The following is a 14,549-nucleotide window of genomic DNA, read 5'->3' as shown; positions in this document are numbered from 1 at the left end:
AGGCCATCCTGGGGATTTCTGGGCTCCAGACTTTCCCTTCTGATTGTCACATGTCACCTCCTATCTTGGTTTATTAGAAAGCTAGATTCTGGGGCAAATGGTTGTAGGTGGTCCTTTTCTCCTTGAGAAAAGCCAATGGACTTTCTCCGAGTATGACCAGGGAGGGAGAGTCTCCACTCTGACTGGCCACAGAGTAAAGCCCAGATTCTGATTGGTTACAAATCTAGTTTTCCAGGTTGTAGAGTCCCTTCCTTGGAGGTCTGTCTTTACCTTCCTTCATCCCACCTTTATTCCCAGGGCCCCCTGCTGCTCCCATCTTTCCTGGGGCCTCAGAGCCATCTTGGAAGCCTTCCATCCACCTTTGTCCAATGCTGGCTGTGTCTCTGAGTTGGGGTGGGTGTGGGGGTGAGTTTCTTTTGCTAGGACTGGAAGGAAATGCTCACCCCCCCACTTTCCCTACCCCCTGCCCAGGAAAGCACCGGAAGACGGGACGGGATGTGGCCGTAAAAGTCATCGACAAACTGCGCTTCCCCACCAAGCAGGAAAGCCAGCTCAGGAACGAAGTGGCCATTCTGCAGGTGACCAGTGGGGTCTGTGGTTCAGCTCGGCCTCTACCCAGAAAGGGCCTTTCCTTCTCACTGCCTCCTTCAGAGGCCAACTGACCCAGGCTGAGGGTAGTCAGGGAAGGCTTCCTGGAGAAGGGACTATGCATGTTGAGATTGAAGGGGTGGAGAAGGTGTTCTGAGCAGAGTGACCAGCTTGTGCAAAGGTCTGGAGGTGAGAGGGAACATGACGTCTTCTAGAAACTTGAAGAAGTTCAAGGTTCCTAGGTAGTTTATGTGGTGGGAAGTGAGGCCAGGGAGGATGGTGGGGTTCCACCCTGTGGACTTTCTCCTGAGGGTACTGGGGAGCCATGGAAGGATTTTGAGCAAGGAAGGGACAGAGTCAGCTATGTACTTTAGAACGATCTCTCAGGCTGCCATCGGAGGGTAGGTGGAAAGGGGTAGGACTGGAGTCCCGCACCCAAGGAGGAGGCTGGTGGAGACCTGGGTGGGAGAGATAGGGTCGGGCCAGGCCAGGGCTGGGGGAAAAGGGAAGAGGCACAGATTTGAAAGAGATGTACAGAGATTCTTCCCATTTCTCTACACTCTCCCTCTCTCTCACAACCCTGGGCCTTCACTAGAATTACATGATGTCAAGGTCCTTCTGGACACCTGGTGGTGCAGGGGGGTGGTTCTGTCTGGGCCTGTGGGAAGCCCCCTCCCCTCCCTCGGTGCCACCCCCAGGGAACAAGCTGCTCTGTTAGGGAACTTCCTTCTCCTGGTTTGTCATACACCTGCTCCCGTGGCTTACCTTCTGGCATCCTAAGTTTGTGGGTGACCTGGGCCCTGACCACCACACCACCCCTCACCCCACTCCAGAGTCTACGGCATCCAGGGATTGTGAACCTGGAGTGCATGTTCGAGACACCCGAGAAAGTGTTCGTGGTGATGGAGAAGCTACACGGGGACATGCTGGAAATGATCCTGTCCAGTGAGAAGGGCCGGCTGCCCGAGCGCCTCACCAAATTCCTCATCACCCAGGTGCGTCCGCCCACGCTGCCCACTGCCACCCTCCCTGCCCGGCTCCTCCCTGCCCTATAGCACACGTCCCCTTGGAGAGTCCCCAGGTGCCCAGAGCTCAGGAATCACAATAGTGGACAATAGAAAACAGTAGTAGAGTAATAATAACAATAGAAGAAATAATAGGGACAATAACTTTAAAATAATAGTAGAATAATAATAGGACAGATAATAGAGCAATAACAACAGAAAAATAATAGGATAATAAGTAAAAAAAATAATAGGTTGGTAATAGTAATAATAGCTATTATTATAGTTATTATGACATTTCAATCAACTACGGACCACATATATGACGGGGGTCCCATAGATTATAACGGAGCTGAAAATTTCCTATTGCCTAGTGACATAGACATCGTAATGTCATAGCACAATGTGTTTGTGGTGACGCTGGTGTAAACACACCCACTGCACCACCAGTTAGGTAAAAGTATAGCACATACAATTACATACAGTACATAATACGTGATCCGGATAAATGACTATGTTACTGTGGTTTATGTATATACTATACTATACTTCTTATTGTTATTTAAAAGTGTACTCTTTCTACTTATATCAAAAACAAGTGGGCCTCAAACAGTGAGCGGTGTTAGGCCAGCAGCAGCCTCATGCATCTTGTGATTGCACCATTTTCTCTTGCGCTTGATTTAATCTTGCACGGTTTTTGTATGGTCATGTGCTGTACAGGCTTGTGGCCTCGGAGCAATAGGCGAGACCACCTCGATTTGTGGAAATGCACTCTATGATGTCGTGCGGCGATGCAATCATTTAACGCTGCATCTCTCACAACGTATCCGTCTTTAAGTGGCGCGTGATTGTACTCTATTTCAGTCCGTAGTTAGCAGAACTGCCTCTTTTTGTATTGTGTCCCATGATGGACGTCACCAAATGCCCCAACTGCTGAGCATGTGGGTTGTTTTTGCTTTTCCACTATTACAAACAATATCCTGTGAACATCCATCTACAAATATCACTGGGCTCTGATGGCAGAATTTCCATAGAACACATTCAGATATAGACTCCTGAGTCCAGGGGTCTGCTTTAAATTTTTTTAAAGATGTAGCCCTGTTATTTTCTAAAATCCGTTTCAATCTTTGTCCTCACCAACAGAGTTTGAGGGTGTCTATTTTCTCACTCCTTACTAACTCTGCATAAAGCAATCACCAGTCTTCTTACTCCTTACTAACTCTGCATAAAGCAATCACCAGTCTTTTAGGTGGAGAAATAATACTTCATGTGGCTTCATTTGGCAGTTTAAAAACTATGCGTGAGCTTCAGCATATTTTAATATGTTTATTGGCCTGTGCTTTATGTACCCTTTTTTCAATTGCATTATTCTTATTGAATTGTAAGAGCTCTTTGTATATGAGAGACTTTGGATCCTTGTCACTGTGTTGTTCAATTCTTTTATCCCAGTATTTGCTTTCCTTTTCATTTCATTTGTAGCTTTTATTTGCCATAGAGGGTTTAACTTTTACAATGTTTTTTTTTCTCCCCAGTTTTATTGATTAACCTTTATAAAGTTAAATGTTGCTTCTGCATGGCTTCTGCATTTCATGGTCTTTCTAGAAAGGCCTTCCCATCTGGCTGGTGCTGGGACATGTTCTCTATTGGTTGCAAAGTCCCCTGTGCTTTGTTTCCTTTATTCAGGCCCAGCACCCTTGCTCTCCCAAGCTGTGTGCCTTTGTCAGGCTGGCTTGCTGGGTGGGGACAGAAACCCACTGAGACAGGCTCATCCAGACTTCAGGCAGGAAGAGGGAATTGCCTGCTGTGGCAATCAAGGCGGTTTCTCTTTCTGGTCATCCATCTCTTCCTCCTCTCTCTCTCTCTCTCTCTCTCTCTCTCTCTCTCTCTCTCTCCCCCTCCCTCCCTCCAATATCTGTTTTCTGCCTTTTGCCTGCCTCATTCCAAGTCCTAGGCTAAGCCCTTCACTTGTTAGTTCCTCAACTACCCTTTCAGGTAGGTATTGCTATAACCCCCATCTTACAGATGAGCAAACTGAGGTGGAGGGAGGTTCCCAGGTCTCACCCAAGGTCACACAACTAGGAAATGGTCTGGCTGAGAGTTGAACCTAGATCTACGTAGCATCCAACCTGCCCTCTTTATTCACCACATTTACTAGGAGGGTAGAAATCAACCCACAGAGAATCGGGAGAAGATGTACAAATACATCTTGGGAGCTCAGCCTCCCTGTCTGTAGAAAAATAAGGAAGTTGGACCGCAGCAGTGGCTTTCAAGGAGCATTTCTGTCCTCGAAAATCATCCAGGAAAAACAATGAGGAGGACATATATTTAAGTTCTAAGGTAGAGATTATAACATGCTTACATCACTCTTCTTCCAGTGTATTTGGTATTTTGTTTGGGTTATACAGAATCAAGGAAAGTCATGATTCCCACAGATAAGTGCTTACGAATGGTATCAGTTTTGGTTTTCGTTTTATTTTAAAATCAGCTTACTTTGCCATCATAGAATATTCTTGAATTAACAGATAACAACAAGAGAGGCTTTATTTGAAACACACAGAGAAATATGTTCACCAACAGGCCATCACAAAAATAATAACCAATAACAATAGTAATAATGGCTAACATATAGTGCTTGTTCTGTGCCAGACACTGCCCTAAGCCCTTTACGTGCATCAACTATTTTAAACCTCACAGCAACCCGTGAGGTTGGGTACTGTCAACACTCCCCCTTTTACAGATGGGAAAACTGAGGCCTAGAGAGGTAAAGTGACTTGCCCAAGGCCACAAGCTAATAAGTATAGAGCCAGGTTTTCCACCAGGGTATACTGGCTCTAGAATCCCCCCACCTCTTAACGCATGTCATATTGGTATTGTTTGTATTGTTTCATATTATGGTTTTTTAATGGATGAAAAATATATTTTTTAAACAGAATAGTGCATCCTTGAAAGCCACTGCTTTATTAATAGCTCTTATTTTATCAGGAGATTACTGCATGCCAGAGGGTCTCAGGACCTTCCCAAACCCACTGCTCTAGTTCAGCCTTTCTAGAACTATGTGTCCGACTCCCATCTCAGGCACAAATGGTTCTGGCATTCTGGGATTCTTCTTTGGTGCTCCAATGTCTCCCTTGGCCCCAAGGAACATCTTTGGGAATGCAGAGGGAGCCATGGATGGGGTTTGGAAGGCTGGCTGCTACAGGCAGAATCTGAGGTGGATACCTTTCTACCTTTCTGACTGAGGCCATCTCCTTCCCTCAGATCCTGGTGGCTTTGAGACACCTTCACTTCAAGAACATCGTCCACTGTGACTTGAAACCGGAAAATGTGTTGCTGGCATCGGCTGACCCGTTTCCTCAGGTTAGTTATGTCCCCTCCTGATTTTAGGGAGTCCAGGCAACATTGGTGGCAGGTGCGGACGTCTTGCATTATCTTGCATCAAGATAATGAATCGGACACAGAGACCCAAGATAACGATAGCTTAAATGAGATAGAAGCGTGTTTCTCACTCATATAGGATCCAGTTTAAGCATACTGCTGCTGAAAAAGTAAGTTCTGTGGTTTTGGGGACCATGGCTCCTGCTGTCTTGTTGTTCTGACCTTTCCGTGGTGTCACCCGGTCTTCATGGTCCACAATTGCTGCCTACCATGGGAAAAGATAATAGGAGAGGAAGGAGGAAAGAAGCAGGGTAGAGGAAATGGACATGCCCCTAGGCAATACTTGGAAGTTGCTCTTCTCACGTCTCACATCCCATTGGCCAGAACTTGATCACATGATCATGGCTGGCTGCACAGGAGGCTGTGAAATGTGATCTATTCTGGGTGACCATGTGGCCCATTCAATTTATGATTTTTAGTACTATTATTTTAAAAATTGGTTTCCAAGTTTTTTGTTTTTATTGTTTTCTCCAGTTAAAATTTCTAAAATTGACGTATACATTATATTAGTTTCAGGTGTATAATATAATAATTCAATGTTGTATATATTGTGAAATGTTCACCACAACAAGTCTAGTTAATATCGGTTACCATACATAGTTAAAGAATTTTCTTTGTTGTGGTAAGAACTTTCAAGACCTACTATCGGGCAGCCAGATGGCTCAGCTGGTTAGAGCGGGAGCTCTGAATACCAGGGTTGCGGGTTCAAGTCCCACATGGGATGGTTAGCTGCACCCTCCACAACTAGACTGAAGACAATGAGCTGCCACTGAGCTGCCAGAGGGGCGGCCCAATGGCTCAGTGGTTAGAACGCGAGCTCTCAACAACAAGGTTGCCCGTTCAATTCCCGCATGGGATGGTGGGCTGTGCCCCCTGCAACTAAAGATTGAAAACGGCAACTGGGCTTAGAGCTGAGCTGCACCCTCCACAACTAGATTGAAGGACAACGACTTGGAGCTGATGAGTCCTGGAGAAACATACCGTTCCCCAATGTTCCCCAATAAAATTTGTTTAAAAAAAAACTGAATTTATTTTTAGAAAAAAAGACCTACTCTTTTAGCCACTATCAAATATGCTGTACAGTATTATTAACTATAGTTGGCATGTTGTACATTACATTCCCATGACATTTATTTTATAATTAGAATTTTGTACCTTTTCACTCCCTTCACCCAGGATTGTTATTATTAAGGGGAGAAGCAGAGAACAAAGATTAGGGGACAACTAGTAATTTCTTCTGTGCGTGTGTTAGGAAAACAGTTTTGACGAGCCTCTGATGGGGTGATGAGAACCCCCTTAAGATCAGGGCCAGACTGGACAAGGGTGATAATTATAGCAGCTACAAGCTATTGAGTGCCTACTATGTTTTTGGTGGGTTTTTTAAACTTTTATTTATTTAAGTGTGTTCTTCCAGGACCCATCAGCTCCAAGTCAAGTAGTTGTTTCAATCTAGTTGTGGCGGGCGCAGCTCACAGTGGCCCCTGTGGGGATCGAACCAACAACCTTGTTAAGAGCACCGCGCTCTAACCAACTGAGCCAACAAGGCGCCCCCTCGAGTGCCTACTATGTTTAAGGGCCTTTAGTGACATTTTCTCATTTAGCCCTTCCACATCCCTGTGAAGTTTTTGCTTTATTGTCCATGTTTTGCAATCATTTAGTTAATTTCATTTCAAAAGCCAGAGGCTCATTTTAGTCAACTAAAAATTATTGTGTGCCTACCGTGTGCCATGCTTCAGGGTGGGGTGTTAGGATCTGTGATTAGCAAAGACATCCCCATTTCTTTAATTTTTTTATTGGGGAATATTGGGAGACAGTATGTTTCTCCAGGGCCCATCAGCTCCAAGTCGTCCTTCAATTTAGTTGTGGAGGGCACAGCTCAGCTCCAAGTCCAGTCGCCGTTTTCAATCTTTAGTTGCAGGGGGTGCAGCCCACCATCCCATGTGGGAATTGAACCGGCAACCTTATTGTTGAGAGCTCGCTCTCTAATCAACTGAGCCATCCGGCCGCCCCTCCGGCAGCTCAGCGGCAGCTTGTCGTCTTCAATCTAGTTGTGGAGGGGGCAGCTCACTGGCCCATGTGGGAATCGAACCTGCAACCCTGTTGTTCAGAGCTCTCGCTCTAACCAACTAAGCCATCTGGCCACCCCAAGACATCCCCATTTCTATGACCAAGGAATGTCCACTGATAGCAGTGATTTTCATCTGGGGGCAGTTTTGCCCCGCAGGGGACATTTGACAATGTTGGAGACATTTTTGGTTGCACAGCTGTTGAGGGAGAGGCACCTAGGGAGGCTGCTAAACATCCTACAGCGCACAGAACAGCCCCATTACAAAGGATTATCTTGTCCTAAATGTCAATAGTGCCGAGCATGAAAAACCTTGATTTTGAGCAATAGTATCTACTAGAAATACAATATGAACCGTATCTATAACTTTATATTTTCTAGTAGCCACACTGAAAAAACTAAAGAGAAGTGGTGAAATAAATTTTAATCATATACTTTATCCTAGTATTCCCACATATTATCATTTCAACATGTAATCGACATAAAAATTATTTCCCCCCTTTTTCCACCTCCCCCCCCACTCCGGTTCAAGCCGGCGTTTCTCAGTCTAGCTGTGTAGGACCCAGCTCCCTGGCCCATGCTGGTATTATGAGCCTTGCACTCCCCGCCGGTGACGCAGTCTGTTGCCAGTCATGGATTGGCTGCTCACAACAGCTCACAGCAGCTGTTGCTGGTTGTCGGCCACTCATGGTAGCACACGGTAGCACACGGTAGACCACAGCAGCACACAGCAGCCCACTGAGGCTCACCCCAACCTCCGGCTGCTCACAGCAGCCCAGCTCCAGAGAGAGTTGTTCACAATCTTAGCTGTAGAGGGCGCAGCTCACTGGCCCATGTGGGAATCGAACTGGCGGCCCCAGCGTTAGGAGCACTGCGCTCCAACCACCTGAGCCACCCGGCCGGCCCAATGTAAAAATTATTAATGAAATATTCTTTCTTTTCATACTAAATCTTCAAAATCTGGTGTGTATTTTATACTTAGAGCACATCTCAAATTAGATGTTAAACTGTCATCAGAAATATTTGATTTGTTACACTTGAAACCGAAACCTATGTAGTTTACTAACCATTGTCACCCCAATACATTTTAAATAAAAAGAAAAAGAAATATTTGACTTGTATTTAGATTTCATAAAGTCAACAGTTGGAAAAGTAGATTGGCATACCCAAGTTGTTACACACATATTTAAAAGTTTTCCAATAACTAAATCTAAGATCAGTTTTTAAATGTAAATTAATTAAAATTAAATAAAATTTAAAAATCGTTCTTCAGTTGCACTTGCCACATTTCAAGTGCTCAGACGCCACATGTGGCCTATGGTCACCATACTGGACAGTGCAGATCATAGAGGGAAGAGCAAATGTTGGTCAAATTGTCACAAAAATATAATTTTATCTGTGATGAGTTCTGTAACATGGTTCTATGAGCTCAGATAACCGTAAGATGTATAGCCCAGTCGGAGGGTCTGCGAAAACCCTCTCTGAAGAAAGAGCAGAAGTTAGTTTTTTGGGGGACAAGTGTTCCAGGCAGAGGGAATGGCCTGTGCAAAGGCCCTGTGGTGGGAAGATCTGTACTTTTGTCTTTTTAACAGCTTTATTAAGATATAATTTGCATACTATACAATTCACCCATTCAAAGTGTACAATTTAGTGGCTTTTAGTGTCTTCACCGGAGTTGTACAATTATCACCACCATGAATTTTAGAACATTTTCATCACCCCAGAAAGACTCCATACCCCTTAGCCATCTTCCAATCCCACCATCCCCCACCCCCAACAACTAATCTACTTTCTGTGGATTTGCCTATTTTGTACATTTCATGTAAGTGGAATATATAATAATATAATATATAATATGTGGTCCTTTGTAGCTGTCTTCTTTCACTTAGTTAATGTTTCAAATTTATGTTGTAGCATGTGTCAGTACTTCATTTCTTTTTATGGCCAAGTAATATCCCATTGTAAGAAAGGGGTGGATCTTAGAAAAGGAAAAGACAGGTAAGATCTGTCAAAAAATAAAAGTATCTTAACAAAGAGTGGTATTGCTGTCAAGTTGAGATTCAGGTCAGGGGTTGGGTGTGGCTTCTTTTGAAAGCAACAGAGGCTTGGGGCTTCAAGGATTTTGTACTTTGTCTGGAGAGCAGTAGTGAGCCAGGAAGGGATTTTGAGCAGGAAGGGGACAATACATGAGCAGAGGTAGCAGCACAGAGGTAATGCTGGAGTGGTAGGCAGCAGGGCAGGACTTTGAGCCCAGGTTTGCTGGCTCTAAAGCCTGTGCATAACCCTAGACTGCCCCCACCGGCAAGGGAAAGGTAGGCACACATCTGTCTGGAGGTCGGCAGTTTACCTGCCCAGTCCCATTTAATCCCCAGGGAAGCCTGAGAGGAAGCTGCTGTTAACATGCCCAGTAGATGACAAAACTGGGGCTGGGAGAAGTTAGGTCCCTCTCCTGAGATCACCGAAGCTCACTCTGCCAGACACTGCTCCTAACGCTTTACATGTTCGCTCCTTTAAGCCATACAGCTACCCTTTACGGTAGGGACTGTTAGCATCTCCCTGCGCCAAGGAGGAAACAGGCACTTGTGGGTTAAGACTGTACCACGTAGCAGAGGGTAGAGTGGCAGGTAGCATTTACTGAGCATTCATTGCAGGCCGGGCATTTGTTGTCCTGCAAGCTTTGGATGGATTAACTCATATAATCCTTACGACTACCCTTGAGGTCTGATCCTCCTCCTCATACAGATGAGGAAACTGAGGCACAGAGAGTAGAAGTCACTTGCCCAGGTTCACTCGACTAGTGAGTGGAGGAGCCTGGATTAGAAACAGTATTCTGTTTTCTCTGGAATACTGTGATGAGGGGGCACAACCAGACGGTGCGGCCTCAACACCCTTTCAGACCCTCTACCCCTCGGCCCCTGCAGGTGAAGCTATGTGACTTCGGCTTTGCACGCATCATCGGTGAGAAGTCATTCCGGCGCTCGGTGGTTGGCACGCCGGCCTACCTGGCGCCCGAGGTGCTGCTCAACCAGGGCTACAACCGCTCTCTGGACATGTGGTCGGTGGGCGTGATCATGTATGTCAGCCTCAGTGGCACGTTCCCTTTCAATGAGGATGAGGACATCAACGACCAGATCCAGAACGCAGCCTTCATGTACCCAGCCTGTCCCTGGAGCCACATCTCCGCAGGAGGTACGCAGAGGCGAGGGGAAGGGCCCGCTGCGGGGCGGAGCGGAAAGTGGGCGGGGCCACAAGAGGGGTGGGCCTTGAAACAGCCTGGTGTGATGGGGGTTGAGCCCAGCAATGGGGCGGGGCCCCGGGGAGGACGGTCCTTTAAACAGTGAGGCACCCTGGACCTGGAACTTTGGGTCAGGGACCCGGGAGTGTATGGAACCAGGCCCCCAGACTCAGGCCTAGACTAGGTTCTGTTGGTTGGAAACTAAGGCAGACAGACACTTGGTTGGCGCCTTGGGTGCTAAGCGAGGCTTGGCCTGTCTAGGGCTCGACCAGAAGGGGGACTGGACCTGAGGAGGCCAAAGGGCCTGGGTGGCCAGGAGAAGAGGCAGATCGTCCCAGGGTGTTGGCTGGGGCCTGGAGTCTTTGAGGTTATGGCCCGAGAGGGTTAGCCCTGCAAAAAAGCAGGGGACCAGGCTTAGCTAATTTGCTAGGTGCTGGGGTAGACGAGGGATTGGGCCTTGCGGGCAAGTCCGGCGATGGAAGGGACTGGTTTAGGGGCATGGCTAGAGGAGGGACAGGGTTTCTGAAGCTGTCCAGGAAAAGAACCAGCCATGAGACCAAAGTCACACTCGGAACCTTGGAAGCTGGTTGGGGTGGGGAGAAGCATGGGGCTGCAAAGGAAAGGGGGGCTGGGACCCAGGTGGACCTTGGGATATCTATATATAGAGGCTTTGGTGTCATGGCCAGGTAGTGGCATTGAGCCTTGTGACTTGGACCTGTCTCCTTGGGGACTGGTCTGGGAAAGTTAAGTCCTGGAGCCCTGCAATTCTGGGGCGGAGCCAGGTGTGGGGGTGGGCCAAGGGCGGGGCTAAGATAAGAAGCCCTAAATAAGTTAGAACAAGGGCCAGGTCCTGGAGCCAGTAGCTCAGGAGGACAGAGGGAGTATGGGAGGAAGGTTAAGAAGACCATCATTGATTCATAACAGTTCATACAACAAGGATATGTTGAGTGCCTACTATATGCCTGGTTCGGATTGTCCTAGGGTCTGGGAATACTGAGGTTGAGTTGGAGAAAAGAGATCATGAGGGGAGAAGGTTGCTGAGTGGTCTGTGAACGGTGAGAAGGGGAAGGGCCCTAGAAGGGTGTGACCTCGTGGAGCAGGCAGAGAGAGGGGTGACCTGAGGGTTACTCAGTTCAGGAGAAGAGTCGGTGGTGGGCCTAGGAGAGGTAAAGCACTAGCAACGAGAATGTGGATTGACTTGAGTTCTGGAGTAATACTGGGGGTCCTCAGAAGTCTCTCAGTAAAAGCTCATCAAATGTGCATGAGTGACTTTGAGTGGGTGGATGTGCGTGAGGGAGGCTGTGGGTGTGAGCAGAGGGCCTGTGTGGACAAGGCCTGTACTCAGAGGGGTGCACACAGTGAGGCCCTTGTCCTTCAAGGCTTCTGGTGAATCAAGGAGAGAGCCTCAGACAAGTGCTGGTTTGTCCTGAATGCCTGACACTCGCTAATCCTCCTTTTCACAAACAGGCCTCGGTCTCTGGGCCTTCTGCAGAAAACCAGTGACTAATTGCCATCTACTCACATTGTTTATTTTCATTTTTTTTATTGTGGACATGGCAAGTGATCTTTGGATTTCCATGGACCAGGGCAATGTCAAGTTTCCATTTTATATAAATTCATTTTCACCTCAGAAAGTGAAATAAAGAAAAGTGAATTAATGTAAAACAAAATTGCATTGATTTTTACTTAAGTTAAATACTCACATGGTTCGAAATTTTAAATATAATATAAAAGGGCCTATAGTGAAAATTCTCTCACTCCTTTGTCTGCCGTTCTGCCCAAAGGCAATGGCTATTATGAGTCTCTTTTATATTTATATGTGGACATATATCCTATTTTTACACAGATGGCAGCATACTATACATGCTGTTTTTCAACTTGCATTTTCCACTTCACATTATATCTTTGACAAATGAGTTGGCTGAAAGAAAAATACTAAGTGAAGAATAGTACAGGTGTATCTGTATGTACCTGTGTATGACAAAACTTATGAAGGTGACATAGGAATGGGGAAACTGAGGTAGACACTTGAAGAGATGTAGGAGTGAGTGTGGGTGCCACGTGTGTGGGGCAAGACAAATATGTAATCTAATGAGGAAATGGCTGGATGAGTGATCGGTGCAGGTGAGGCTTCCAGGGCACCTGGGCCAGTGCAGAAGAAAGGCCTGGATGGCAGGCAGGTAGGCTTAGGGTGGCCTGTGGGAAGAGGGCCGGCAGGACTTGAGCTGTCTCTATCCTTCCCGCTCAGCCATCGACCTCATCAACAACCTGCTGCAGGTGAAGATGCGCAAGCGCTATAGCGTGGACAAGTCTCTCAGCCATCCGTGGTTACAGGTGATGCAGGGGGCGGGGCTGGAATCAGATCTCTTATTGGCTGCGCAAGTAATCAAGGATGTAGGTTCATTTTCTGTGGGTGTGGAACGTGGCTGAGCCTCCCATTGGCTGGGCTGTAGAACGGGTGGAGCTACATCTCTTGACTGGGCAGGTTGTGAAGGGTGTGGCTTCACCTTCTTTGGCACCTGGCCTCTCACTGGCAGCACAAATAATATGGGGTCGCTATTGGCTGCCCTCCGTGCACCGCCCCGTCAGGCTAACCTGTGTTCTCCCGGGCCCAGGAGTACCAGACGTGGCTGGACCTCCGAGAGCTGGAGGGGAAGATGGGCGAGCGGTACATCACGCACGAGAGTGACGATGCACGCTGGGAGCAGTTCGTGGCCGAGCACCCGCTGCCCGGGCCGGGGCTGCCCGCAGACCGAGAGCTGGGTGGGGCCCTCCCACCGCAGGATCACGAGATGCAAGGGCTAGCCGAGCGCATCAGCGTCCTCTGAGGCTCGGTGACCTCGCTCTGTTTGCCCAGTGATGCTGTCCGCCCCCCTGTCCCCGCCCTCGGGGGGCGGCCCTCCACATCATCCCAGCGATGGACTGCTCTAGGGGAAGCGGCTTCCTGCCCAAACTGGATGGGACACCCCGGGAGAGGAGCATGGAGGAGATGGGGGCGGTTATTTCCAAAGTTAATTACCCAACAATTAAAACGGACTCATCTCTGGCCCCATGGCCAGATCTCTGGCCACACCACATTCTTGTACCGTTAGTCTGATACTCACCTGGAAGGAGGACGGCCTGCCTGAAAAGGAGGCGGGATGGAGGGAGGAGTGGGTGGGAGAGATGAGGAAGAGGGGACTGAAGGGGCAGGGCCTGGGGAAGGAGGACTGACTGGGGTGGAAAATATAGAGAGGGAGGATTGCCAGGAGGCGAGACTAGAAGGGAGGAAGGTACAGCAGTGGCATAAGGCGGAGAGCGAAGAGTAAGGTACAAAAAGTTGGAAGTGGAGGGGAGACGGATGGAATATGACTGGAGAGGACGACAGATGGAGGGAGCATGACTGGAGGAGTGGAAGATTTAGAGGAAAGCAAGTAATTCATGGCTTGTTGGACGCATTTTTTACTTGGTGTTTTAATACGAACCACAACTATTAATAATGACAATGTGTTAGCCCAAGTCTGGGCCATAGGAGGAACCTGATACACTATTCTTAGTATTTTAAATTGATGTGAGGACTTCTCTACACACTGAGTGTGCTCATTCACTGGTTCCTCCATTTGTCACACTGTGCTAGTGATGCTGGGGACACGGTGGTGACCGAGACAGCCCAGACCCCACCTTCAGAGGGCTGACCATCCAGTGGGGGGACAGTGATGACCCAGAGTGGGCAGGGCTGGGATGGGGAGCCCAGGAGGATGGGGCAGCTGAGGGCGAGCCTGGGTGGCAGGAGAACGGGTCTTCTGCCCTGCCTTCTTTGTTTTGTTGTTTTCCCTGTGCTGCCTTCTTAAGCTTCATCTAGGCCCTGAGACTGTAGACCCGGGGAACATGTCTTCACCTTTGACCGTGGCCCTCCAGTTCCCCAGCTCCTTACTGTCAGCCCGACTCTTGGTGCCACAGCTGAGGGCCAGCCGGGGGAGCATGCACCTGGACAAGTTCTCTTTATACCTAATCACACTCAGACTTACATGTCTTAGTAGAAGACTTGGTTGAGCCCTGTAAAAATGGGCTCGTACCTGGAGCTTATTCTTGTCTTCCCACTTTATATCAGCTAGTCCATCTGCTGGTGGGTTTCGGAGCTGCAGCTCTTTGATTGGAAAAAGCTAGACGAGCCTCAGTCAATGAGGATCTTCAAAATGAACCAGAATGCCTGATCCTTGGCAATTACGTTGCTTCTGTCTTG

General features: G+C 47.8%; 1 protein-coding gene across 3 annotated transcripts in view; it reads left to right on the top strand.

Annotated features, from left to right (window-relative positions):
• Positions 1–13,391, top strand: part of PRKD2 (protein kinase D2) — a 31,585-nt gene extending 18,194 nt beyond the window's left edge. For all 3 annotated transcript variants that reach the window (XM_033128938.1, XM_033128939.1, XM_033128937.1), the window contains exons 14-19: positions 472–578; positions 1,422–1,583; positions 4,851–4,949; positions 10,014–10,281; positions 12,576–12,661; positions 12,943–13,391. In XM_033128938.1, coding sequence (XP_032984829.1) covers positions 472–578; positions 1,422–1,583; positions 4,851–4,949; positions 10,014–10,281; positions 12,576–12,661; positions 12,943–13,155 — 935 coding nt within the window. In that variant the 3' untranslated portion in view covers positions 13,156–13,391. The remainder of the gene's footprint in view (positions 1–471; positions 579–1,421; positions 1,584–4,850; positions 4,950–10,013; positions 10,282–12,575; positions 12,662–12,942) is intronic.
• Positions 13,392–14,549: the final 1,158 nt, after the last annotated feature.

Source organism: Rhinolophus ferrumequinum, chromosome 15, assembly GCF_004115265.2.
Source record: "Rhinolophus ferrumequinum isolate MPI-CBG mRhiFer1 chromosome 15, mRhiFer1_v1.p, whole genome shotgun sequence".
Classification (NCBI taxonomy): Eukaryota; Metazoa; Chordata; class Mammalia; order Chiroptera; family Rhinolophidae; genus Rhinolophus; species Rhinolophus ferrumequinum.
Note: the sequence above shows the minus strand (reverse complement) of the source record. Positions and strands in the feature narration are given on the sequence as shown.